This window comes from Symphalangus syndactylus, chromosome X (genome assembly GCF_028878055.3).
Source record: "Symphalangus syndactylus isolate Jambi chromosome X, NHGRI_mSymSyn1-v2.1_pri, whole genome shotgun sequence".
In the NCBI taxonomy this organism is placed as follows: domain Eukaryota; kingdom Metazoa; phylum Chordata; class Mammalia; order Primates; family Hylobatidae; genus Symphalangus; species Symphalangus syndactylus.
In genome coordinates, this window is record NC_072447.2 from 156,327,721 (window position 1) to 156,352,500 (window position 24,780).

General features: G+C 58.0%; 3 protein-coding genes across 13 annotated transcripts in view; all 3 read right to left on the minus strand.

Annotated features, from left to right (window-relative positions):
* Positions 1-242: 242 nt before the first annotated feature.
* Positions 243-5,467, minus strand: NAA10 (N-alpha-acetyltransferase 10, NatA catalytic subunit). 3 transcript variants are annotated; one of them, XM_055268045.2, is made up of 8 exons: positions 5,098-5,467; positions 4,591-4,689; positions 4,153-4,211; positions 2,880-2,925; positions 2,657-2,772; positions 2,412-2,456; positions 1,070-1,154; positions 243-545 (listed from the first exon to the last, which is right to left on the minus strand). In XM_055268045.2, the coding sequence occupies exons 1-8, from the start codon at positions 5,116-5,118 to the stop codon at positions 309-311; spliced, it is 708 nt and encodes a 235-aa protein (XP_055124020.1). In that variant the 5' UTR covers positions 5,119-5,467; the 3' UTR covers positions 243-308. The 3 variants fall into 3 exon arrangements, with proteins under 3 accessions (XP_055124020.1, XP_055124021.1, XP_055124022.1); XM_055268046.2 differs by having other exon boundaries at positions 4,171-4,211; positions 5,098-5,358; XM_055268047.2 differs by lacking the exon at positions 2,412-2,456 and having other exon boundaries at positions 5,098-5,363.
* Positions 5,468-5,476: 9 nt separating this feature from the next.
* RENBP (renin binding protein) lies at positions 5,477-14,934 on the minus strand. The gene is made up of 11 exons (XM_055268044.2): positions 14,809-14,934; positions 14,535-14,644; positions 14,306-14,381; positions 14,121-14,196; positions 13,772-13,944; positions 13,072-13,296; positions 12,166-12,247; positions 11,687-11,862; positions 10,283-10,414; positions 5,697-5,784; positions 5,477-5,612 (listed from the first exon to the last, which is right to left on the minus strand). Exons 1-11 carry the CDS (start codon positions 14,833-14,835, stop codon positions 5,494-5,496), a joined length of 1,284 nt encoding a protein of 427 aa, XP_055124019.1. The 5' UTR covers positions 14,836-14,934; the 3' UTR covers positions 5,477-5,493.
* Positions 14,935-17,729: 2,795 nt separating this feature from the next.
* Positions 17,730-24,780, minus strand: part of HCFC1 (host cell factor C1) — a 24,844-nt gene continuing 17,793 nt past the window's right edge. For 2 of the 9 annotated variants that reach the window (XM_055267541.2, XM_055267536.2), the window contains 10 exons: positions 24,222-24,780; positions 23,764-23,927; positions 22,672-23,248; positions 21,999-22,319; positions 21,745-21,863; positions 21,507-21,644; positions 20,970-21,155; positions 20,394-20,694; positions 19,714-19,777; positions 17,730-19,552 (listed from right to left, as the gene is read on the minus strand). The exon at positions 24,222-24,780 is cut by the window's right edge and continues 918 nt beyond it. In XM_055267541.2, the coding sequence (XP_055123516.1) occupies positions 19,513-19,552; positions 19,714-19,777; positions 20,394-20,694; positions 20,970-21,155; positions 21,507-21,644; positions 21,745-21,863; positions 21,999-22,319; positions 22,672-23,248; positions 23,764-23,927; positions 24,222-24,780 (2,469 nt within the window). In that variant the 3' untranslated portion in view covers positions 17,730-19,512. The remainder of the gene's footprint in view (positions 19,553-19,713; positions 19,778-20,393; positions 20,695-20,969; positions 21,156-21,506; positions 21,645-21,744; positions 21,864-21,998; positions 22,320-22,671; positions 23,249-23,763; positions 23,928-24,221) is intronic. The other 7 variants (XM_063635105.1, XM_055267537.2, XM_063635106.1 and 4 more) reach the window with 5 other exon arrangements.

The window sequence follows — 24,780 nt, forward strand, 5'->3', positions numbered from 1 at the left end:
CACAAAACACATTCAGCGTGGCCATGCAGACCTCCAAGGCAGGGTCTCTCCCATAAGTCCAGGGCCTCCTTCCCCGCGGCCACAGCTGCTGAAGGTCATGAGACTAGGGAGTCCCACCTCCAAAGCTCTTCCCTTGTACTCAAGCCTGGCAGGATGCTCTGGGTCAAAAGGCCGAGGCTCACACCCCACCAGAGGACCTGGAGAAACACACCCTCTAAATGTGCGCGCGCACACACACGAAGTTCCCCAGTGCCACGGAGCGAATTTATTGTGAAAGCTCGTGGGGTGAGAAGGGGATGGGCCAGGCTCTAGGAGGCTGAGTCGGAGGCCTCTGAGCTGTCCTTGACATCTGTGCTCTCTGTGGTCTCGCTGACCTCGCTGAGGTCCTTGCTGTCCCCACCACTATCCTCGGCAGCCAGGCCCTTCTCCTCGCGACAGGCCTCTCCTGAGCTCGGAGGTGAACTGCCTTTGCTCTCCACCTTGTTCTCGATGGCACCCAGCACCACGTGCCTGCCCTTCTCCTTCAGCTCCAGGTGCCGCCTCAGCTGCCACCAGGAACCCAGGGAGAAGCGGGAGCAAAGAGACAGGGCCTAAGTTTCCAGACAAAGGGACCCTGGCCCTGTCGCTGGCTGAGGAGAGGGGCATAGTGAGGCAGCAGGGCTAGGCAGGACACACAGGACTGAGTGGGGACACCTGGCTGGAGCCCCAGTCCACCACTGCCCGGGCTCACTGACTACCATGGAGGCCCCCACGACAGAGCGCTGCCCCTTGACCAGCCCTGCCACCCGAGGAGCCTTGGGCAGAACCCTGACTCAGAACTACCTCTGAGCAGGCAGGCCACCCACTGGTCCCCAGGCCTCCCCACTTCCCTTCTAAAAGCCTCCTCCCTCTGCCTCTCCCATCACCCTCCAGGCTGCTAGGCAGACGGCCTCCTCTAAAGCCCAGCCTAGGAAACTGAGGTCGTGACGCCAAGAGCTGGCATCCAAAGTCGGTCTCGCCTCCAGCCACCGTCTCGGGGCTCCCGAGTGCCGCCCCCGCTCACCTTGCTTGGCTTCACGCAGGCGCTTACCTCGTCGGCCATCTGAGTGAGGTCTCGCTTCATGGCATAGGCGTCCTCCCCATCTGCGTAGTATTTGGGCTCCACTTCACTGATCCTGGGGGCAGAAGGCAGAGAGCAAGGAGGAAGACCCATACCCCAGGGACACCCTCCTCCACTCCTGGTATCGTGGCTACTGGAGCAAGGTGCCATGTTTTCTCCCTGAAGGCTCCATCCTGAGACAGCAAGTCCAGTGTGACCTGCCCTCTGTTCTCTCCAGCAAAGGCTCCAGGAAACGGCGGCCTGCCCCACCCCTGTCCTGCCCCCCTTCTGTGTCCTTAGCCTGGCTACTAAGGATCCATTTCTGTGGCTTCTTGGGAGCTGAAGCCCTGAATTCAGCCTTCCCCTTCCCTCCCTGCCCTGCGCCCTGTCCCTTACTGAGCTGCCTCACAACAGCCATCAGAACCCAGGAAGGACGGTGAGCCCTGTTTAGGGGAGTCATCCCTAGGCAGCACGGGCTCTGCCTGAGCAGCTCTGGGGCCGTGTCTGCACTGGGGAGGTGTGTGTGCAGACTCGGGTGGCCATGTCCCTGGAAGGGGAGCTGGACTCAATGGCCTAGGCTGGCCCTGCCAGGCCTAAGACATGAGGATTGTTGACTTAGCTATAAAGCAATTCCCACCAGACATCGTCATCTGGGTCACAGATCCCTCTTGCCAGCATCCAGCCCAGAGGCCACCGCCCTTCCCAACAGTCCCTCTTCTTCATCCAAACAGGGGCTGAGTGCGGTTCGTGTCCCTCCACGGGCAGCCCACCCCAGCTTCACTTGCAAGCACTTTTTTCCACTGTCTACTGGGCATGCCAACTGCCAGGTTCTCTCTAGTGTGCCAGGCACATGGGGCCTCCTGGTCCTCAGGCAGACCTGCCCCATCCACTAGGCTGCCTGGCCACTGGCCCTGCCTTCCTGAATGTGCATTCTCCTTGACTCTGCTCTCTCTTGGATTATTCTAGGTGCTTGGTCATGCTTGAGTCCTGCTCCTCAGCATCTGCTCACGCCAGGGACCCACACCTCTCTATTCCCAAACATTACTAAACAGCCCATGTGCCCTTCACCAGCCTTAGCCAGCATGGGCCAGAGCTCCTCCATCACAACACACACGGAGCACGTTTCAGCAGGCAGGTGCTGTCTCCATGCCGGCTTTTCAACCATCAGCCGCCGAGTGAATGCGGAGGTATCCTGGCAGCGCTGGGGTCCACAGCCTCCTCCCCACAGCCGGCCCACCCCCGACCTGGAAGGCAACTCAGCCGGTCTCAGGTGCCCTGATGGGCCAGACCTGGGATCAACCCCAGCCCATTAGAAAAATCGAGATCTACTTACTGAAAGTTGAGGGTGTTGGAATAGAGGTGCAGGGCGGCCCGGTTACTGCAGGGGAACAAGGCACTGCTGAGCTGCACGGATTTGGCCAGGGAGGGGTAGCACGTCCAGGTCTTGCCCCTCCTCCTGGTCCCTCCTTCCCCCCAGTCCCACTTCCTGGATCTTCACCAAAAGCCGAGGTACCCCAGGACCCCCGTCAAGGCAGTATCTCTCCCCCTCAATCCCCCTTCCCTCAGCCCGGCTTCCACCTCTTCCTGACATGCAGGGAGACGTATTTGGCATTGAAGTTCTCTATCATGGCTCGAGAGGCCTGGTCCATCAGTTTCTGAGCCAGACCGAGGCGCCGGTGGGAACGCTTCACAGCCTGGTGGGAGAAGAGCAGAGATGGGGTGAGGGACTGGGACCTTGAGGGCTGCCCCAACTAACCCCCACTTCCACCCCCACCAGAGAGCCTGGGTGGACCTTACATACCAATGAGGTGATATGTCCATGGGGCACATCATCTGGGTCCTCTTCCCTGGAGAGGGAGAAAGGAGAGGCTGCAAAGGAGCTCAGTGCAGGCACAGCCACCCCCAACCCCCTGCCATTTGTAGAGTGGACATGCACTACAGCCCCCTAAGACCCCAGCTGGGGGAGGGCCGGGAGCCTCTTGGATCAGAGCAGCCGATCCTGCCACCCTTTGCTGCCTGAAAACCCCATGCCTGCCGGGTGTGGGGCACACGCCTATAGTTCCAGCTACTTGGCAGGCCGGGGCAAGAGGATTGCTTGAGCCCAGGAGTTCGAGACCAGCCTGGACAACACTATTTTGTCTCTACAAAAAAAAAAATCAAAAAATTAGCTGGGTGTGGTGGCGCATGCCTGTGGTCCCAGCTACTTGGGAGGCTGACATGAGAGGATCACTTGAGCCTGGGAGGTTGAGGCTGCAGTGAGCCATGATCATGCCACTGCACTCCAGCCTGGGCAACAGAGCGAGACCCTGTCTCAAAAAATCCTGGAAAAGGCAAAACTATGCAGACAGTAAAAAATCAGTGGTTGCCACAGGTTAAGGAGAGGGAGGGATGAATGCGTGGAACACAGTGAAACTATCCTGTAATAATATAAAGGTGGACACATGTCATTTGGTCAAAACCATGGGGCTTACAACACAAAGAGAAGTACAGTAATGTAAACCGTGGGTTTAGTTAATAATAATATATCGGCCAGGTGCAGTGGCTCACACCTGTAATCCTAGCACTTTGGGAGGCAGAGGTGGGTGGAACACCTGAGGTGAGGAGTTCGAGACCAGCCTGGCCAACATAGTGAAACCCCATCGCTACTGAAATATACAAAAATTAGCCAGGTATGGTGGCACGTGCCTGTAATCCCAGCTACTAGGGAGGCTGAGACAGGAGAATCGCTTGAACCCAGGAGGTGGAGGTTGCAGTGAGCCGAGATTGCGCCACTGCACTTTAGCCTGGACGACAGAGCAAGACTCTGTCTCAAAAAATAATAATAATAATAGTATTATATCACATTCATTTATCACTTGTCACAAGTGGACCACACAAATCCAACATGCTACTAATAGAGGAAACTGGCAGGGAGGGGATGCTGAGGGTTCTATGAGAACTCCGTGTCCTTTCTGTTCAATTTTTCTATAAACTTTCAACTGTACTGAAAAGAAGAAGCCGATTCATTTTTTTTAAAGCCCACAGAGGCGTCCACCAGACACGCGTAGCTTCTCTCTTCCTCCTTGGTGACTCACATTTTGGCCAGGACATACCCCACAATCTTCCCATTCTCGTCCTCAGCAATGTAAGAGAGCTGGTGACAGAGAGGAAAAGGGAATGAGAAAACTTCATGTCGGAGCTGGAAGAGCCCTTTAGAGGGACACAAACTGGACGAGTGGCGAGTTGTGTGATGACTCATGACCTCTGGGCTGGGTGACTTGATCTCCCCCGTGCCACACTGTGCCCTGCCCATGCCCAGAAAGAAGACGCAAAGTGGGGATCCTGCCCCTATTCTCTGCTCCCTTCAGGCGCCTTCTTTTCCTTTGCCCCTGCCTGCCAGCTGAAAACAGCCGGGACGTCACCGACCATACAGCCCCCTGGGCTCTGACAGACTTGTCCACTCCCTCCAAGATGGCCCGATGGGATTTTCCTCGGCCTGCTTTCCCCCATGCCCAAATTCAGAAGCTGCCCACCTGGGGCCAGGAAAGGCCATGGTAGAAGTAGTATTTCATCTGGTAGTTCTCGGGCAGGCAGAGAAGGTTGCAGTGCTGCATGTTCATTAGGTCCTCTGGCTGCAGGGAAGGAGGGCAGTGTAACGCGCTCAGTCTAAGGCGGCGGTGACCACGGGTGAGAAGCCTGCTCCCCGTCGGTCTGCTCGGCCCCCCTCCCTCGGGGCTGGGCAGACGCTGTGACGATCTGACTTTGCACAACGCCCGGAGCACCGGAACAGGAGTGGGCGCCCCGGAGGTCCCCAGAGCCCACCCAACGGAGGCCCGACATCACGCAAACAGGAGGGAATCGCAGCCCCGGCCCCGCGCCCCGGCCTCTTCGGCGGGCTGGGCCAGCCCCATAGGTCCAGCGGCCGCAGGCACACTCAGGGCCACCGGGCCGGGCTCGGCCGAGGCCCTCGGGAGCATGCGCAGCAGCCATCGGGCCCGGCGCCCACGCGGCGCGGACAGCCTCCCGCCCCGGGCGCTCACCCTCGCATTGCGGATGTTCATAACGGCGGCGGGGCTCGCGGGTCCCAGCGGATCGTGAAGGCGCAGTCAGCTGCCGCCGCGCTCCGAAGCGACGCCGGGACGGCCGGGGCTGGGACCGGGGCTGGGCTCGCTGGGCGGCGGCGGAAGGGGCGGTGCGCGCCGGGCCGGCCACCGGCCGGAAGTGCACGGCCGCCGGGCCCGTCCTCCCGGCCGCTTGGCCAATGCGCGGGACAGGCCAGCGCACGGGGTGGGCCAATGCGCGGAGCCGGTCAGCGCGGGGCGGGCCTGGGGGCGGGGCTGCCCCGGAGCTGGAGCCGGCCCCTCCCTCGGCGCGGCAGCCCCCCTCCCGCGAGCCCACAGACGCGCGCACAGCGGCAGGTGGAGCGGACTCAGCCTTTATTCCGCGCCTCGGCAGGCAGGGGCGGGGGCGGGGGCGGGGGCGGGGGCGGGGCGGCTCAGCAGGGCGCCCAGCATCTCCTCGCACATGGCTAGGCACCGCGGCACGTGGAAGCAGCCTGCAGGTAGAGGCGGGCAGGTAGTGAGGGCCGGGGGCAGCCGAGAGGCGCAACCCCTGCGGCCCCGCCCTCTCCCCCACTCACCTTTGAAAGGACCTCCCTTGATGGAGAGGGCCACCTTGCCCTCTCGGCTCAGGTAGCCAAACCATTCCCCGTACTCGGGATCGCGAAACTGGAATAACAGAGACAGTGACAGCTAGCGCCTGCAGGACCCGCCCAGATGCCACTGCATCGCTACCGGGGGTCAGAGCCTGGGTTGACCCCACGTAACGTGGCTCCAGAACCAGCGATCTTAACCGCGACACTGCGTCCTCCACAAAGATGAAAGCAGGGGTGGGCGCAGCAGGCAGGCTACAACTATATAACTGACTGGGCAAGGGGATGAGACACTGCTAGATGGAATGAAAGAACTCTGCCCTGGGGTGTAGAAACGTTCTCTATCGGGCCGGGCCCGGTGGCTCTCGCCTGCAATCCCAGCACTTTGGGAGGCCGAGGCGGGCGGATCACCTGAGGTCAGGAGTTCAAGATCAGCCTGGACAACATGGTGAAACCTCATCTCTACTAAAAATATAAAATTAGCCGGGCGTGGTGGCACGCACTTGTAATCTCAGCTACTCGGGAGGCTGAGGCGGGAGAATAGCTTGAACACAGGAGGCGGAGGTTGCAGTGAGCCGAGATCAGCCATTGCGCTCCAGCCTGGGTGACAAAGCGAGACTCCATCTCAAACAAACAAACGAACAAACAAACAAAAAAGTTCTCTATCGTGATTGTAGTGGTGGTTACGTTGATTCAAAGAAACAAACAACTCGGCCGGGTGCAAAGGCTCACATCTGTAATCCCAGCACTTTGGGAGGCCGAGGCGGGCGGATCACGAGGTCAGGAGATTGAGATCATCCTGGCTAACACAGTGAAACCCCATCTCTACTAAAAATACAAAAAATTAGCCGGGCGTGGTGGCGGGCACCTGTAGTCCCAGCTACTCGGGAGGCTGAGGCAGGAGAATGGCGTGAACTCGGGAGGCGGAGCTTGCAGTGAGCCGAGATCGCGCCACTGCACTCCAGCCTGGGCAACAGAGCGAGACTCCGTCTCAAAAAAAAAAAAAAAAGAAAGAAAGAAAAGGAAAAGAAACAAAGAACCCTGATGGAGGCGACGACCTGTCATGAACTCTTAAGAAGTGATTCCCTTGGAGCTCCCATTCCCGGCTTCACAGGCCTGTCTTCCAGTAGATGCACAATCTCATCTGACTGCTGTCCTGGCTCACCATTGGTCCCAAACTCATCTCGTCCTCCCTCTGCCCCTGCCCAGTGCCCATTCCACTCTCTTTCCTTCTCTCTCCACTAGCATTCCATGGGGCACCTGTCTCAGGGAGGCTTGTCAGTTCAGCCCCTTCTCAAAAGGATCATGGAATCAATTACATTGAAGTCCACTATGAAAATGTCTCTTTAAATGGTGGCCCATAAGAGTTGGTGTATTCTTCTTTGTAGGAAGTAAAACTAGTCCTGGGCTGGGCACAGTGGCTCACGCCTATAATCCCAGCACTTTGAGAGGCTGAGGCGGGAGGATCACTTGAGGCCAGGAGTTTAAGACCAGCCTGAGAAACATAGTGAGACCCTATCTATAAAAAAAAATTAAAGAATTAGCTGGGCGTGATGGCACACAGCTGTAGTCCCAGCTATCTGGGCGGCTGAGGTGGAAGGATCGCTTGAGCCCAGGAGGTTGAGGCTGCACGGAGCCATGATTGTGCCACTGCACTCAGCCTGGGCGATAGAGACCCTGTCTCAAAAAAAATAAAGATAAAAATAAATAAATAAATAAACAAACAAATAAATAAATAAAAACTAGTGCTGCGTGTATTCATTCTATCTTTTGAGTTACATTGTTCAAGTCCTTACTAATTTTTTGACTACTTGACATGACACAGGAAGGTAAAGAAGAATTTCCTTCAATGTCTGGATTTTTGCCTTCTGTATTCTCTTATGTTGGTTGATGCATAATGACTTACCTGTTTTTTTGTTTGTTGGTTGGTTTTTTGGGTTTTGTTTTTTTAAGACAGAGTTTCACTCTTGTCACCCAGACTGGATGGAGTGCAGTGGCATGATCCCAGCTCAATGCAACCTTCACCTCCCAGGTTCCAGTGATTCTCCTGCTTCAGCCTCCTGAGTAGCTGGGATTACAGGCACCCGCCACCAAGCCCAGCTAATTTATTTATTTTTATTTGTTTTTATTTTTATTTATTTATTTATTTATTTATTTATTTTTTTGATGGAGTTTTGCTCCTGTTGTCCAGGCTGGAGTGCTTCCCAGGTTCAAGTGATTCTCCTGCCTCAATCTCCCCAGTAGTTGGGATTACAGGCACCCGCCACCACACCCGGCTAATTTTTTGTATTTTTAACAGAGATGGGGTTTCACCATGTCAGCCAGGCTGTTCTCGAACTCCTGATCTCAAGTGATCCGCCTGCCTTGGCCTTTCAAAGTGCTGGAATGACAGGCGTGAGCCACCACGCCCGGCCCAATTTTTGTATTTTTAGTAGAGACGGGGTTTCGCCATGTTGGCCAGGCTGGTCCAGAACTCCTGACCTCAGGTGATCCACCCGCCTCAGTCTCCCAAAGTGCTGAGATTACAGGCATGAGCCACCATGCCCAGCCGATTTACCTGTTGGTTATAAGCTTTGTAATTGTTTAATGTCATCTATATCTTATTAAAATGTATTCCTTCAATTTCATTTTTGAGTTATAACTGGTGGCCCCTAACACATACTCTGTGAATGCATTAAATATTAAGATATAGCTTCAGGTCTAACAACCTTGGTGGTTTGGAAGTAGTGATGAGCATATGTGATACTTGCAGATGTCTCTCTAACTGCAATGCAATATAAACACATCTGGATTTCGATCGGTGACAAAGCCGGGCACTTCTATTACCAATGTGGTTCATTGCCTCCACTCATAATGGAAGCAAATGCTAGTTTCAGTTAAGAGGTTAGTACAAATAAAGATGTGATTCTCCGCCCCCGGTTTCGAAGCCCACAGACCCCAGAATAAGATCCCCTGCTATAGTCCTCGCAGTACCAGGGTTCACCAGTGGAGTCGGAGTCGTGGCTTTAGAAACACATGATGAATCTTCATTCATTCACCATCCAGGCCTTGCCACCACTGGGTGCCATGCCCCTTCCTGCATTCAGCAGCTCGAGTTGCCTCCTGGGCAGCAGTCAAGACAGCTTATCACTCTGCTCCTAGCACTTGGGCCTCAGGGGGCCCCTGGCTTGGTTTTCTTCCTACGTCACCACTGATTCTTGTCTCCTTTGCTGGGCCCCCATTTCCCTTTTTGCCTCATAGATCTCAGCAGCATCTGTACTCTTTTTTTTTTTTTTTTTTTTTGAGACCAAGTCTTGCTCTTGTCCCCCAGGCTGGAGTGCAATGGTGCGATCTCGGCTCACTGCAACCTCTGCCTCCTGGGTTCAAGCGATTCTCCCGCCTCTGCCTCCCAGGTAGCTGGGATTACAGGCACCCGCCACCACACTTGGCTAATTTTTGTATTTTTAGTAGAGACGGGGTTTCACCATGTTGGCCAGGCTGGTTTTGAACTCCTGACCTGAGGTGATCCACCTGCCTCAGTCTCCCAAAGTGCTGGGATTACAGGCGTGAGCCACCGCGCCCGGCCTTTTTTTGAGACAGGGTCTCGCTCTGTTGCCCAGCCCAGGCTGGAGTGCAGTGGTGTAATTATAACTCATTGCAGCCTCAAACTGGGCTTAAGCAGTCCTCCTGCCTCAGCCTCCTGAGTAGCTAGGACTACAGGTGTGCATGACACCCAGCTAATTTTTTAAAATTTTTTGTAGAGACCAGGTCTTGCTATGTTGCCCAGACTGGTTTTGAACTCCTCGGTTCAAGCGATCCTCCCGCCTCAGCCTCCCAAAGTGCTAGGATTATAGACATGAGCCACTGTGCCAGGCAGCATGTACATTCTTGTGATACTGAAAACATTCATGGTGAGTCCAGATCTCTCCATCTGAACTAGAGACTCAGGAATCCCACTGCTGCTCCACCAGACTGTGAACCCTCTGTCCCCACCAGCTCCCACCTGGCCAGCCCTCACTGGCTGGGATGACAGCTACAGCTTCCTCTGCTGTCCCAGCTTCTGCCCTGTACCCTACAGACTTCCCCCATAACACCCTTCCCTCCAAGCCCCAGGACCCAGGTAACAATGGAATCAGACCAGGCGGCTGGAGTCCGTCCGTCCCTTGCCCACTCTGCCTTTATCCTCCCGGGCTGCCAGGCCCCCCTGCTGTGCCACATGCCCCACCCTGCCCAGACTCCCAGTCCCTCAGACACACCCCTGATTGACTCGGCCCCTGCTCAGTGCTTCCCTGCTGCCACCCCATAGGAAAGAGCCCCCCACAACCCTCTGCAGTGGTATTATTCCCACAGCTGTCACTCTCACCACCACCTAGGTCTGCTTGCTTACAGTCTGCTCCCCCTGCCCCCACCACCAAAATTCGAGCTCTAGGAGGGCAGAGGCTTCTTCGTGGAACGAACAGCACTGGGGCTCCGGAAACTCTCAGACCGGCTGAGCAACTGTGCTCAGCCTCAGCGAGGGGACAAGAGCGCAGCCGGGCCAGACTCCCCCCATTCCCCCATTCAGCCTCTAGAGGGGACAAGGAGGCAGGGCTCACCTGGCGGAAGGTGTACTCAGCCACTTGGTAGAAGAGGCGCAGCAGTACAGGGGCCCCACTGTCGCTGTAACCCATGAGGAAGGCAATCATGGCTTCACTGTGTGGCCACCAGAGCTTCATGGCCCACTCCAGCTGAGGGGAGAGCAGGGGCAGGCATCTCAGCAGGACACTCCCCTCCCCAACTTTCCAGACCTGGCTGCGTCTCCATTGGCCCAAGCTTCTGGAGGTGAATTGCAGGACACCTTTGGACGTTCTGAAGGACCCCTCCCAGTGACATCAGCTTCCTGACCTGTAGATCCTTGCATAGACACCAGGGCCCCAGACCAATGGCATATATGTCTGAGCATCAGCGTTTTGCCAGCTCCCTGGCGGCCTCCATATGACATGGGACTGGGGAGCACTGGTGTCAGAGGTCTGTGAACCAGAGCAACTCCATCTTAAACAGGAGCTGGGTCAAATGAGGCTGAAACCTACTGGGCTGCATTCCCAGATGGCTGAGGCATTCTAAGTCGCAGGATGAGATATGAGGTCGGCACAAAGTACAGGTTATATTGCTGATAAAACAGATTGCAGTAAAGGAGCCGGCCAAAACCCACCGAAACCAAGGTGGCCATGAGAGTGACCTCTGGTCATCCTCGCTGCTACACTCCCACCAGCGCCATGACAGTTTACAAATGCCATGGCGACGTCAGGAAGTTACCCTATGCGGTCTAAAAAGGGGAGGCATGAAAAATCCACCCCTTGTTTAGCATATCATCAAGAAATAACCATAAAAATGGGCAACCAGCCGGGTGCAGTGGCTCACGCCTATAATCCCAGCACTTTGGGAGGATGAGGAGGTTGGATCACCTGAGGTCGGGAGTTCGAGACCAGCCTGACCAACATAGAGAAACCCCGTCTCTACTAAAAATACAAAATTAGCCGGGCATGGTGGCCCATGCCTGTAATCCTAGCTACTTGGGAGGCTAGGGCAGGAGAATCGCTTGAACCCAGGAAGCAGAGGTTGCGGTGAAGTGAGCCGAGATGGTGCCATTGCACTCCAGCCTGGGCAACAAGAGCAAAACTCCACCTCAAAAAAAAAAAAAAAAAAAAAAAAAGGCAACCAGCAGCCCTCAGGGCTGCTCTGCCTAGGGAGTAACCATTCTTTTATCCCTTTACTTTCTTAATAAACTTGCTTTCACTTTGCATTGCGGACTCGCCCTGAATTCTTTCTTGGGCAAGATCCAAGAACCCTCTTCTGGGGTCTGCATCATGACCCCTTTCCTGTAACACTGGCACAGAAGCTGAGAGCAGGCCTCTAGGTTCGAATCCAGCCCCAGGTTACCCTCTAGAGAACCACCCAACTCCCTGGGCAGAAAGCCTTAGAACAGCGTGGGTCACACATGGCCCTGGGCGCTCTCCCACCTGGGTGGGGCAGAAGTCATCAGCATCCTGGAAGTAAAAGAGGCCTCCGTGGTCAGGGTCCCATCCGGAGCGGAAGGGCAACAACAGGAACTTGTCAACCACATGGGCTCGAAGTTCAGGGTCGCCTTTCCGAATGCAATGACGGAGCAGAAACCAGCCGGCTTCCAGCGCGTGGCCTGGTGAGGGTTGGAGTACGGAGTACGGAGTACGGAAGTGGGGGGGTGGGGTTGAGGGAGGGAACAGAGGGAACAAAAGCCCCTGGCACCTCTCTGCTCCCTCCCTAACAATGAGCGGGGTTCTGAGCTCCCTGGCCCTGGAATCCTGCTCCTCTGCAGAAACCCCCAGCCTTGGGAAGCCCATCCTCTCTCCTCTGCCTCCTCAAGGCGCCCCCCCCCAGGCACTCCCATATCTGAAGCCCAGAATGCAAGGCTCAGCGCTCCCCTCCTCCTGGGTGGCCCCCAGCCCACCCTGCCCCTCACCTGGGTTCTGCTGTCTCCCCAGGCAGCCAGAAAGTTCCTTGCCATCCTCTGACACATTCTCCAGCACAGCTTGTCCATCCCTCTACCGGGAAGGAGCAGAAGGGAATGTTGCCTCCAGCCCTTTCACCCACCCAGCCACCCAACTAGAAAGACCCAGCTCCAGAAATCCCTTCCTCCCTCCCTCTCACCCAAGCCCCTGGACCTGCTGGCTTGGGTGGGCCAGGCTCAGAGGGGCATTTGAGGAGGGGCTGATTCACTCCCTTGGGCCTAGCAAGTTGTTTTTTCTTTTCTCTTTCTTTTTTTTTTTTAGACAGTCTTGCTCTGTCACCCAGGCTAAAGTGCAGTGGCCTCAATCTCGACTCACTACAACCTCCACCTCCTGGGTTCATGCGATTCTCCTGCCTCAGCCTCCCTAGTAGCTGGGATTACAGGCATGCACCACCATGCCCAGCTAATTTTTGTATTTTTAGTAGAGACGGGGTTTCACTATGTTGGCCAGGCTGGTCTCCAACTCCTGACCTCAAGTGATCCACCCGCCTCAACCTCCCAAAGTGCTGGGATTACAGGCATGAGCCACCGCATCCAGCCCGGGCCTAGGAAGTTGTAATCCTCACTTCTGGCCTGATCCTCTCCAGCAGGGGAGGGTAAAACATTGAATGGGGACAGACAGGGCGGGTTTCACGGGCCAGAGGCCTGGAAGGGACTTGGGTGGGGCAGGAGGGGTCTCCTTCTGTCAGGCCTTGCCTGGGGCTCCGCATTCTCCCTCCAGCCCTCAGGCCCTCCACCTTCCCCAGGTGGGGACCTCCCCGAATCTCTGTCTCTCCAGGTGTGTCAAGCCCCAGGGTGCCCAGGGGAGTGGGGGAGTGGAGGGCCTCCCACCACCCCAGCTCCCCAGGCACCCCCCACCTGCACATGCTGCAGAATCCTCTGGGCGCACCAGTCCCCCAGCTCTGCGTATTTGCTCTCCAGCTCCTCATCTGCCTCCCCGAGCTGCTCCACCAGGTTCAGCAGCATCATGGGCACCGCCATGGGCTCCGCAGCTGGGGCCCCCTGGAGCTGGGGCCGGCCCAGTCCCGACGCGTCCTCCTGCACCCAGTGGACGATCTGATCCATCATCTCCACCGCTTCCGTCTGGGGGTGCAGGAGGCAAGGGGAGGCCCAGGCTGAGGCTACATCCTGTGCCATCCCCCTGGACACGGCCCTGGGGTGGGAGAGCCAATTCCTCTCCTGAACCCAGAGACACCTTTACCCAGGACCTACTCGGGGCCTGGCACCCAGCATCCAGTAGGGGCCAGTCAGATCTGCCCCACTCTGCCTTGGGGGTTCCCAGTCTGGGGGTGCAGCCCCTTCCAGGCTGTGGGGTCAGGGTCTGGCAGCATAGGGAGCCCAGGGAGGAGGGAGGGGCCTCTTCCCAGTTGGGGGCAGGGCGTGGATAGGGCCCTCTCCGTCTGCACCCCTGTGGGGGTAAGGGAGCATTCAGAGGTGAAGGGGACTTGGCCCACAGATGGGTCCATGGGAGGGGACTTGCGTAGTGAGTGGGAATGCATCAGGTGGCCATGGCAGGGTCCCAGGCTGGGGTCTTCAGGAGCACCCTCCTCTCACACACCTGGTACTGCACTTCCCCTGTGGCCCTCCACAGCTCGTTCATGGCCATGGTGTAGAAACACTCGCTGAAGATGGTCCGTTGCACCTTGACCGGGCGGCCGTCCCGAGTCAGCACAAAGGCACACTTCTTGCCAGGAGGTGCCACCCGGGCATAACGCAGCAAGAACTCACCACCTGGAGGTTGGGGGGTTGGCATGCCAGGAGTAAGGCCAGGACACCCCGCACACACCACCCTTGAGCCTCCCCAAGTCCTTCGCTGCTTCTAGACCCCTCTAGGAACTCCGCACATGTGCCCTGTTGAGTAAACATGGACGGAGTCACTGGGAGATGGGCAGGAAGGGGGCACCTACCTGCTTTTGCTGCGTCCAGAAGCTGAGCATGGCGGAAGCGCTCGAAAGTGCGGTACAGGCGACAATACATCCATACCTACGGGGTACGGGAGGGAATGTGGCTTAAGTGGTCAGCTGGGGTGAGGTGGGGAGACCTTTGAGGCGATGGGCCGTGTGCCTGAGCTTCCAGGCTGGGAACACCATACCTGCCTCCCCTGCAGCCACACATACTTCAGGTCATCATACACCTGCCCCTCGCGGCCAAGGCATGTGAAGAAGCCCCTGTGGGAAGGCAGGGTTAGCAAAGTCTGGAAGGGGCCTTGCCAGCCCCTCCTGCCCCTCTGGGGCCAGCAAATCTGTGAGGTGCCTGAGAGTGAGAAGGGGCCTCAGGAAGGGCAAAAACCCTGCAAAGGACTCCAGAAGCGCCCCGAGTACCCGTGCTCCTGGTCGTGGGAGTGCTCCATCCAGAAAGCCACCACGCGGTCCAGCTCCTGCCCCACGCGCTCCTTCCAGGCCTGCAGAGTCTCTCGCTCTTTCTCCATGTCCTAGGGGAACTGGGGCTTGAAGGCGCAGCCCCCACGTGGGACCTAGGCCCCCCAGCCTCGGGAACCAGCCCTCGGGGATCCCCCCACCTCTACACGGGGCTTCAGATGTCACCATCCCAGGGACCCTCCAGGACAGCACTCCCCCCAAGCACCCCACCACTGGCCTGTCGTGCTCGGAGACCCTTGCTCATCCCTCCCTCTCCTCTAGGAAGCCAGACAGAGTTGGTCACGGTCCCGTGACTGTCACTCAGCTGACAGAGCCGCGCCCGGCTCACCCACCCCCTCCTCTTCAGGGTTCCGCTGGGCCTGGGGGCGGGGCTTTCAGGCCCCGCCCCCGCACTTGTTCCTGCCTCGACCCTCCCCTTGAATGGGCCAGTCCCTCCAGGGCCCCTGCTGGGTGCCCTGGTCTCAAGATCCTGCTTGGTGGGAAAAACTGGGATGGCCAAAAGGTCTGGGATAAGGGGGAAGGGGGAACGGGGCTGCCACCCATCCCGCCCTACACCAGGGGCCCGGGCAGGGTGGCTGAGGGCCTTGGCCCTACCAAGCCTGTGGGGCAGGGGTGCAGCAGGACAGGGAACAGCTAGTGGGCCTGAATGCAGAAGTCCCTCTGACCTGTCACCACACAGGGTAGACAGGAGGCAAGTTCTGTTTTGTTTTGTTTTGTTTTGTTTTGTTTTGTTTTGTTTTGTTTTGTTTTGTTTGAGACAGTGTCCTGTCGCCCAGGCAGCTCACTGCAGCCTTGACCTGTCAGGCTCAAGCAATCCTCCCATCTCAGCCTCCTGAGTAGCTGGGACCACAGGTGTGGGCCACCATGCCTAGCTAATTTTTGTATTTTTAGTGGAGACAGGGTTTTGCAATGTTGCCCAGGCTGGTCTCGAACTCCTAAGCTCAAGCGATCCTCCTGCGTCAGCCTCCCAAAGTGCTGGGATTATAGGCGTGAGCCACCGTGCCCAGCCTAGCAAGTCCTCTCTTTTGAATCAGTTTGTCACCAACTGCCTCAACAGTCAGTAATGGGCAGCCATTTGCGCTAATTTTTTTTTTTTTCTTTCCAAGATGGGGTCTTGCTCTGTTGCCCAGGCTGGAGTGCAGTGGCATGAGTTTGGCTCACTGCAACCTCCGCTTCCCGGGTTTAAGCAATTCTCCTGCCTCAGCCTCTGGAGTAGCTGGGATTACAGGTGCCTGCCACCATGCCTAGCTAATTTTTTTTTTTTTTTTGTATTTCTAGTAGAGACGGTTTTTCACCATGTTGGCCAGGCTGGTCTCAAATTCCTGACCTTGTGATCCACCTGCCTCGGCCTCCCAAAGTGCTGGTGTTACAGGTGTGAGCCACCGCGCCTGGCCTTGGCACTGACTTCTTCACACAAGTGACACAGCTCTAAGGCCAGACAGTAACTGCAGGTAAGAGCTCATACCCCCCTTCTCTGGGCTACAAGGCAGCTGGGCTGAGCTGTTTCCTACCTTCCAGGCCAACAGCGCACAGAATGGTTCCAGCCTCTGGGCGTGGTGCTGCACTGCTGGTCTTTGATGCCACAGTGGCTGTCTCAGTCCCTGCTGCAGGCTGACCCACCCAACCCCAAACAGTTCCCCTTCGGGGTGCTTGGTAATGAGGCTGATGCCTCTGGCAGCTGGGGAGGCATCCTCTGTGTGCTTGCACCCACCCTCAGCCTCGGCTCATGCTCGGGATGAGCTTTGTGCCCAGTCGGGCTGTATCTACCTGCCCTGTTCACAGGCCTGTCATGTTCATGTCCAGCCTCCCTCCTGCCTCCCCAGACTGAGTGGTGCCCTCAGACGGAAACTCGGTATTTTCAGATAAACACCAGAGGCATGACTGATGTGGCCCTTGCCTTCTGGAGTGTGATGCAGCCGTGGTGAGACAAGTGAGCTGAAGGAATGTGGAGGGTGGGTAGCCCCACAGGTGCCAGCTACAGGAGCGGGGTAGGAAGAACCCTTGTACCACCCGCACGAGGCGAAGCGCCCACAAAGCCATTTGCCAAAGGTATGGCAAATCTGCAAGGCCCCTCGGTTCTGGGGCCAGCCCCATGTGGCCTCTGGCCTCCACCAGCCCCAGCCATGACTCCTACCACTCTGCTTTGAAGGACACTTTCCCACCCCTCTCCTTGGGCCTCTGTGAGGCTAGGCTCCAAGGCAGGTCACAGTTGGTGCGGTGGGTAAGACAGAGCCATGGCTCCTGGTGTCAAGCCCTGGCCAGTCTGCTTCCCCCTACCCCTGCATGACACAGCAGACCCCACATGACAGAGGCTTCCCAGAAGAGGTCGCATTCAACAGGGCCTTGCACACACACCCATGCCACAGGTGGCGACATGGAGGCTTTTGCTACTCCAGGAGCTTCTGGTAGCAGAGTGCCTGGGTGCTGAGAGGAAAGCTGGGCAGTAGAGGTGTGTGGGGGAAACAAAGGCAGGTGGCAGGGGCTTGGAGGGGGCGGGGAATGCAGGTGCACCAGGAGCACCAGGCCCCAGAAGCAGGGTGTCACTTCCCTCGGACCCGCCTAGGCCTGTGCTGCTCCGGCCACCTTGCCCCGGGGCTTTCTGGGCCTCCTGGTACAAATTCAGGCAATGGGATCCCAGCTGTCCTACTGACCCAGCTGCTAGGTGGTCTGGATCACAAGCTCTTGCTTCTTCCCCTTGGGGGCATGGCTCACATGTAAGAGGAAGCCAGAGGAAGGGATCCACCTCTGCAGTACCCATGGTGGACTTGACTCAGCCCACCTCCCCGCAACCCACCTAAGGAGGCTGCCGCTGGTGACCTGCCAGGCCTTTGCCCTATCCTATCCTCTAGTGCAGGAGGGGAGGGAGATCTGGCCTCCAGACACAGGAAGTCAGCAGCAGCTGCCCAAGGGGCCCTTTGGCCCTTGCCCTGCAAGGCAGCTGCCAAGCAACCTGCTGGAACCTGGTCCGACTTGGTCCAAAGACTGCAGGCCACAGCAGGGGCCTCACTCTGGGGCCTTCTACACTTTCACCAGAGCTCAGGTCCCCCTCCAGGGGGCTCCCGTGAGCCTCGGGCAGGTCTCAGCCTTCCCACTCAGGCCTCCTGAGAGGATGCCGGGACACAGTGAGACACCTAGTGGTTATTTCAAAAAAAGTCTTTTAATTGTTCAAAATAGCACAAAACGACATCGCACTATGGTAATATTGAGTCACAGGGGTTACTCTACAATAGTGAACGGTGTACTCTCCTCAGAAACAAATCAATAGGCGCGCAAGAGAAGGGATGGGGTAAAACAACAGGACCAGGTGAGTGGGCTCCAAGGTGACTAAACGTGACATTTTCCACAGCGAAATATACTATAATACAACAAACCAGAGGCCCTGGAGGACACCGGCTGCTGCGTCTCCAGGCAGAGGTCGGTAGGGGAGGGCTGGAAAGATTGGCTGCTCGGTTCAAATCCTTCTGACTTGCTGGCAAGCCTTGCTCCTCGACGGAAGCTTGGGGTGGGGGGCAGAAAACTCCAAGCAGATCCCTCAGCCGCAGAGCCTGGCCTGGGTTCCATGCTGCACAGCTGCTGCTGGCGGCCTGCTCCATTGCCCTAGCCTCCCTTGTGGGTGACACTACAGTCGCCCTCCCGAGCTGCCTCCAAGGACACCTGGTTCCCCTCCATTCTCCACCCTTTCCATGACAATTTGGGGGAGGTGGAGCAGTGGCTGCAGAAAGCAGCAGCCCTGTGTGGGAGGCGGTGCCGGTGGTGCTCAGGGAGGGGGCATGGGGAGAGCTGGAAATCCAGGGCAAGGAGGCCCCAGCTCTCCCTCAAGCTCCCCCAGGCTCGACGGTATAGATGCAGAGTGATCGCCCATGAGGAATGCGCTGTCCTTCCTTTGTTCCAGCGGCCTGAGGACAGGCAAAAGGGCAGAGGGCAAGGGCCAGCAACAGGAAGTTGGGCTGGGTGGCAAACAGCAGGCCCCACGTGGCAGATTTCACACCTCTCCTGCCCTGGCTGGCCCCAGCTTTTCCTCCAGAAAGATCCCTGCCAAGAATTAGCCAAGAAGAAAAAAGTAAAAAAACAAAAACAAAACAAAAAAAAAAAAAAAAAAAGAGAAAAAAGATTACACATTCTGTACACAGCTAACAACAACAAAAGAGGGACAAAACCCCACACGCTAAAATTACAATGAAAGTGTGAACTTCACCAATTTCAACCTAAAAAACACAACAAATGCAGCAGTTGGCAGTGCGGCCTGCAGAGAGGTCTGCACAGGTGCTGCCCAGGCTGCCGCGGGGCTCCTTGCCCCTATTTTCTTTTTCCTTCTTTTCTTTTTTAAAATGGGAAAGAAGAGGGGAGGGTAGAAGAGGTGGGAGCACAAAGGCCTCTGAGAAAATGTGTAAGCTTCCTGTGGGGTCACTGAGCAGAGTGGGCCGGGGGAGCCTGAGGAAGGGAAGTTAGGTGACTGGAAACACAAGGGGAAGAAAAGAAAACAGAACCAGACACCCAGGCCAGGGTGCCGGGAAAGCCACTCTGGGGAGGGCCAAGAGGGACACCTTTCCTCTGCTCCATGCCCGCCCCCGACCTGGCCCTCAGGAACACACAGCCTTGGGAGGGCGGAGCTGGCTGTCCTCAGCTCCGCCTTCCCTCCTCGCAAAGGTCTCTCCCCAGGGTGGGCGGCAGCCGGGAGGAAAGGAAGCACGCTCTTCTCTCTGCTTTCCCATCTGCCTCTGCTTCCTCCCAACAGCAATGGTAAAATGTGCTTTCTTTAGATTATTTTAAAAACAGAGAGAAAGAGAAAGGGGAGAGGAGTGAACAGCGGCTCGCGAGGGTGAAGTGCGAATGCTGGGACGGGGCGGGAGGGGTGGGCCCTGGCGGGTGTTCCTGAAGCAGGGGGGTCTGGAGAAGAATCCAGGGGCTGGTCAGCTTCCTCTCACTGACCATCGGCCTTAGATTTCTTTGGAGCAGATTTCCTTGGAAGGCAGAAAAAGGAAAGAGAAAGTTAGTGTCGGCCCTGCTGGTGCAGAGCCTGGTGTGGGGCCAGTTAGGGGCCCCCAGTCAATTGACGAGAGGCTGAGCCCAGCTATTTCCACCCCCAGTCTCAGAAGGTTCCCGAGAGGGGCTTCCTGCTTACATTTCTGGAGAGGACATGGGCCGCTTGTTGGCCGGCTTGGTGCCAGAGCTGTCTTTACTGGTTTCTGGAAGGAATGGGAGAGATGCGTGAGCAGCACTGTGACAGAACAACAGCAAGGAACACATGCGCGCTGCCTGCCTGCAGAGCCTCTTGGTGCCACATGGCATGACCCGCAGCTGGCAAGGGTGGGGCGCCTGCCCTGTGGGTGGTCACCTTTTATGCCACTCCTTGGGACCAGAACACGACACCAGTCACTCCCCTCTGGACGTAGGTTAGAACCCCACTCAGCTCAGCTCCCACCTCTCACTGCCCTCCCAGGTCCCAGAGGAGCTGGAGCAGGAGCATGACCTGAAGGAGGCAGGCCGGCCTCCACCCCTCACCTGCTGCACTCCAGGGACCTGGGACATGCTGTTTTCGGGCTTGGAAACCTACACTTCCCCGCCAGCCCTCTCACTGCTTGTCCCTTCAAACATCCTGGGGTAGCGTCCCCTGCACCCCCAGGCCCGGAGCTGGGTCCCATGCTCTACTCGATGGCCACCCCCGTGGGGGGCTGTGTGTGCGCCAAAGGAAGCAGGGAGACGCTGCACATGGAAGAAATCTCAGATGGTGACAGTTCCTCCTGCTGCACCCAGCTTCCTGTGCCTTCCCTGTGCCTGAAGAGCCCCACGAAGGACACTCACCCTGCAGCCACCTCACTTGTGTGGCCGGGCCATAGCCCTTCTCATTGCGGGCGGCAATGCGGAAGATGATGGCGGGCTTGGTGGTGTAGTCGATGTGGGCGTTGGAGAGGCTGGAGGACTGCACCAGGCAGGAGGGGCTGGGCCCACAGTACACCCGCATGAAGGCCAGCTGGGCCGGGGTGGAGCTCTTGAGCTCGCCCCCAGCCTGTGAGCTCTGGATGGCCAGGTACACGGAGTACTCGATAATCTTGCCGGAGGTCACAGAGGGTGGCTCCCAGGTGAGGTGGGCACCATCCGGACTCTAGAACCCAGGGGGTCAGAAGGTCAACAACAGAACAGGCTAGAAGCTTCCAGAACTGACTAATCATGGTTCCCATAAGCCATTTTCTAACACAGTAGAGATATTCCATGTGGTAGTTCAAGGAGCTTCAAACAGATCCTCCCCCAAGTGGAAGGACTAACTAAGACAAACTGGGACTCAAAACCTAGCCCTCCTATACCCCCCCCGGCCACCTCATGTGCTGAGGCAGGCAGGAACCAACCAGGGACAGACGGCCACCCCACAGCAAGACTCACTTTGCTGATTTTAATGGCACAAGGGGCTCCTGGGAAACCAGGCAGGCATGTCTTAAAGGCTGAGATTTCACTGAAGGGCCCCCGGCCACAGGCGTTGATTCCGGCAACACGAAACTTATAGGCTGTGCCTGGCTGCAGTTCCTGCTTCTTCAGCTGGTTATAGTCGGGGACGGTACCCGAATCATCCTAGGAAGAGAGGAGTGGCATGAACTCCACTGTGGAGAAGGCAGCTCTGGGCCACCCCAGGAACGTTGCAGATCCATGGTGACTATGAGCCAGAAGGAAAAGAGGTCAGCGGTGGCTGGCCCCTCACGGCAAGGAGGGACGTGGCGAGGCTGACTGTGGCCAGGTACTGGCGGGAAGGAACCAAAGCTCTCCTTTTCTACTGCTTCAGGGGGGATGGTCTCTGCCCACTTTCCTCAGGCTTCCTGGCTACTCATCTTGGCCCAAAGATGGAGGAGTTTCCTGTAAGCCCCGCTCAGGGTGGTGGAGCCAAGATCCACCCACCTGAGGACATCAGCACCTGGGGACACTTACGTCTGATGGGACAGCATCATCTGGTGGCAGGAAATAGTGTGTCACCATTACATTGGTGCCCTTAATGACTCCTACATCAAACCACTGGTTCTCCTTCTTCATGGGGGCTTTGCTGGGTGGGGGTGGCAGGTCTGGCTTCTGCAAGACAGAATCGTGCAACGAGATCAGGCCCTCAGCACCCAGAGGCAGTGCTGCCCCCCAGGCTACAGACTCAGGAGCCCCAACACACCCGACTCACCACACCCAGGGACTCGATGCCATTGGCCACTTCAGTCAGGGTAGCTGCAGCCTGCAGCTTGGCTGGGCTGGCCACCACAACCGGCTGGGGGGCCACAAATGTGTTGGATGGAGCCAGGCCTGGGAAGAAAGAAGGTGTCAGCGGGAAAGACTCCGGAGACCCGGCTCCCAAGTGGGACCGAGCCTCCCGTCCTGCCCTCGCCTCCCTGGGTGCCCCCCCACCACCCCAACACCAATTCGCCCTCAGTTGCTTACTCTCAGTGGCCGTTGAGGGCAGCAGTGCCACAGTGCTGGGGACCGTGCCGGCCAGCTCATTGAGGCAATTGCTCTCAATGGCCGGGTCGTTGAGACTGTCGGCAGGGGCCAGGGCCTCAGTGGGGAGGTGGTGATGCTGCTGCTGGGCCTGGGCCTCCTGCAGCTGCTGCTGCTGCACCAGGGCAGCCAGCTCCTGCTGTGTCAGCACAATGGGGATGGTGGTGGCCTGGCCCTCCTGACCCTCGGCCGACAGGTGCCCCAGCTCCGCCTGCGTCACGGTTGCTGCTGCCTCGGAGGTGTCCATGGGCTCCCCGGTGCCTGCTCCAGGATCAAGAGAAACACGACTTACTAGGAAGGCTGGCCAGAAGCGGGCAGCCCGGGCGGAGGCCCCCAAAGCCTGTCCTAGAGACCCTGTCCACCTCCCACTGTGCTCCACTGTAGGCTAAGCCCTGGCTGAGGGGCCCTGCCTGTTTCCCAGGCGCTAACCCTAGCCAGCCTGTCCTACATGGCAGTCTCTACTACTTGGCCTGCCTGGGGTCCCCTGTGCTCGTCCTCCCCATCACATCTGGCTCATGCCACCCTAGAGGGAAATGGGCTCCTCTTCCCAGGCTGTCTCCGCGGCCTACTCCTCCCCAGAGGGGCCCGGCTTCCCCAAGGTTGCACCAGCGCTCACCCATGACGGCCTGCTGCGCGGCCTGGAGCACCGCCTGGATGGCCAGGGCCTGGGCTTCCTCCGTGGCTGCGGCCTGGGCAGCTGCTTCTGCAGCAGCAGTCACTGCCAGCTCCTCGGGGGTGAGCCCCGTTACCATGAGGGTGGTGGTGCCAGCCTGGGCCTCGGCCATTAGCTCTTGGGGAAGTGATAACTGTTCTACTTCGGACTGCGTGGGTGGGGGTGGCTGGACCACCACAGTGGCCACCACCGCAGAGCTGGCAGACTCCTGGCCCGAAGACGGCTCCCCTGTGCTGCTCAGATCCACGGCGGCCGGGAGCTCAGGGGTCTGGGAGGCTGACAGGGACTCGGCGGACTCCCCCATCAGGGCTGTGGAAGCCGACTGCAGAAGCTGCCGTGGTGGCAGCTGCTGGCGAGGCCCTGGCGACACCTGGAGTTCCTCTGGGGGCTGCAGGATGTCAACAGCAGAGAAGGGCATGTCAGAAGTTTCTGTGTTGGCTATGGTCACTGTTATTTTGGCCGGGATGGGGACTTCAGTAGTCAGAGCCCTTGGGGCAGTCTCAGTCATTGATGAGATCTTCTAGAAAGGGAGAGAAGCCCCTGTCAGAGGGGAGGAGAGGGGCCAGAGCCAGGCAGCAGGGCTGAGAAGCAAGCCAGCCTTCACCTTTCCTTGTGGGCCTAAGTTTTCATTCTTGATGGGCCAGCTCGAGCCCATGTTAAATAGGGAGAGGACAGTGGTTCTCTGAGCAGCATGAGAACAAAGGCCCTTGAGACCCCCGGTCAGGTTTAACCTGTCCTCAGTCACCCTGGCCTGGACAAACAGGCACTCAGACCCCCGCCATGTCTTATACAGGCTGTGATGAAGTGACACGCGATGGGAACCAGTCACAGAAATAAAGGCGCCCCAGAGATGCGGGGACAGTGAGGCTCCTGCCTCCTGCCGCAGCAGGCACCCAGGCTGCCCTTTTATGGTCCGGAAGAGGGACCAGGAGCAGCCCCATGCCTGGTACAAGAGCGACATCTGGCGTCTGAGTGTGGAACTGCACGGGCGTAGGCCGGGAAGGCGGGGAGGAAAACGGCCCCCTGGGCTCTTACCGGCACAGAGGGGCCCGGGACTGGTGTGGACTGCGTCACGGTGGTCACAGCCCGCGTCAGTGTGGAGGACACAGTTGTCGTGATGGCACTGGAGCTGGTGATGTTCACGCTGTCGCCCTGGGTGCTCTCCACCTCTCCCTGATCGCTGGCAGCAGGTGGGGGGTCTGTGGGGGCGACAGGCAGGTGGCTGCTCAGCAGGAGCCCCCCAGGCCTATACTTGGCTTGACCACCACAGGCTTCCTCTGCCACCAAGGAGAGGGCCAGATAAGGCAGGACAGGCTCCTGGAGACCTCCATCTGCTTCAGGTACAGCCAGGACGCCCCAGCTCTCCCCACTGGTAAATTGGGTGCCAAGGAGCCTGACTGGTGGACTCTGGACAGACCCTGCCATCGCTGTCTTGGCCTTTCAGCCTGGGGGGCTGGGAAACCATGAAAGCCAGGCTGGCCGCCTTCACTCACCTTGGTTTGAGCTCATGTTGGAAGTGACAGTGGTGGCCGTGTGAGTGGTGCCCGTCTCGTGGGTCTCACAGGGGGGGTTGGAGCACACCCTCTGTGTTGGGAAAGGAGCCAGCAGTGCGGTGCCAGCCTGGGGGGTGACGCTGGATGCTGCCACCACCTCTAGGCCAGACTCCAGGGTCCTGTGGGAAGAAGTGGCGTCGGGAAGCAGGGCACCCACGCTGACTGACATGGTGGTGCCAGTGGAAGTGGTCTGGTGTGTCTCACAGGGGCGACCAGCAGGGGGCTGCTGCCCACCCTCGGGCTGGCCCGTGCCCCCGTTGGAAGTGGCGGTGGTGGCCGTGTGGGTGGTGCCTGTCTCGTGGGTCTCGCATGGCGGGTTGGAGCACACCCTCTGGGCGCTGCCTGCATTCGAGGTAGTGGCGGTGTTGGTGGTGCCTGTCTCGTGGGTCTCACATGGTGGGTTGGAGCAGACTTGGGTCACGGTGGCTGAGGGGCACAGCAGTGCCTCCAGGGCTGTCACAGTCACTGTGGTGCTGGGCGAGCCACCCTGGAGGCTCTC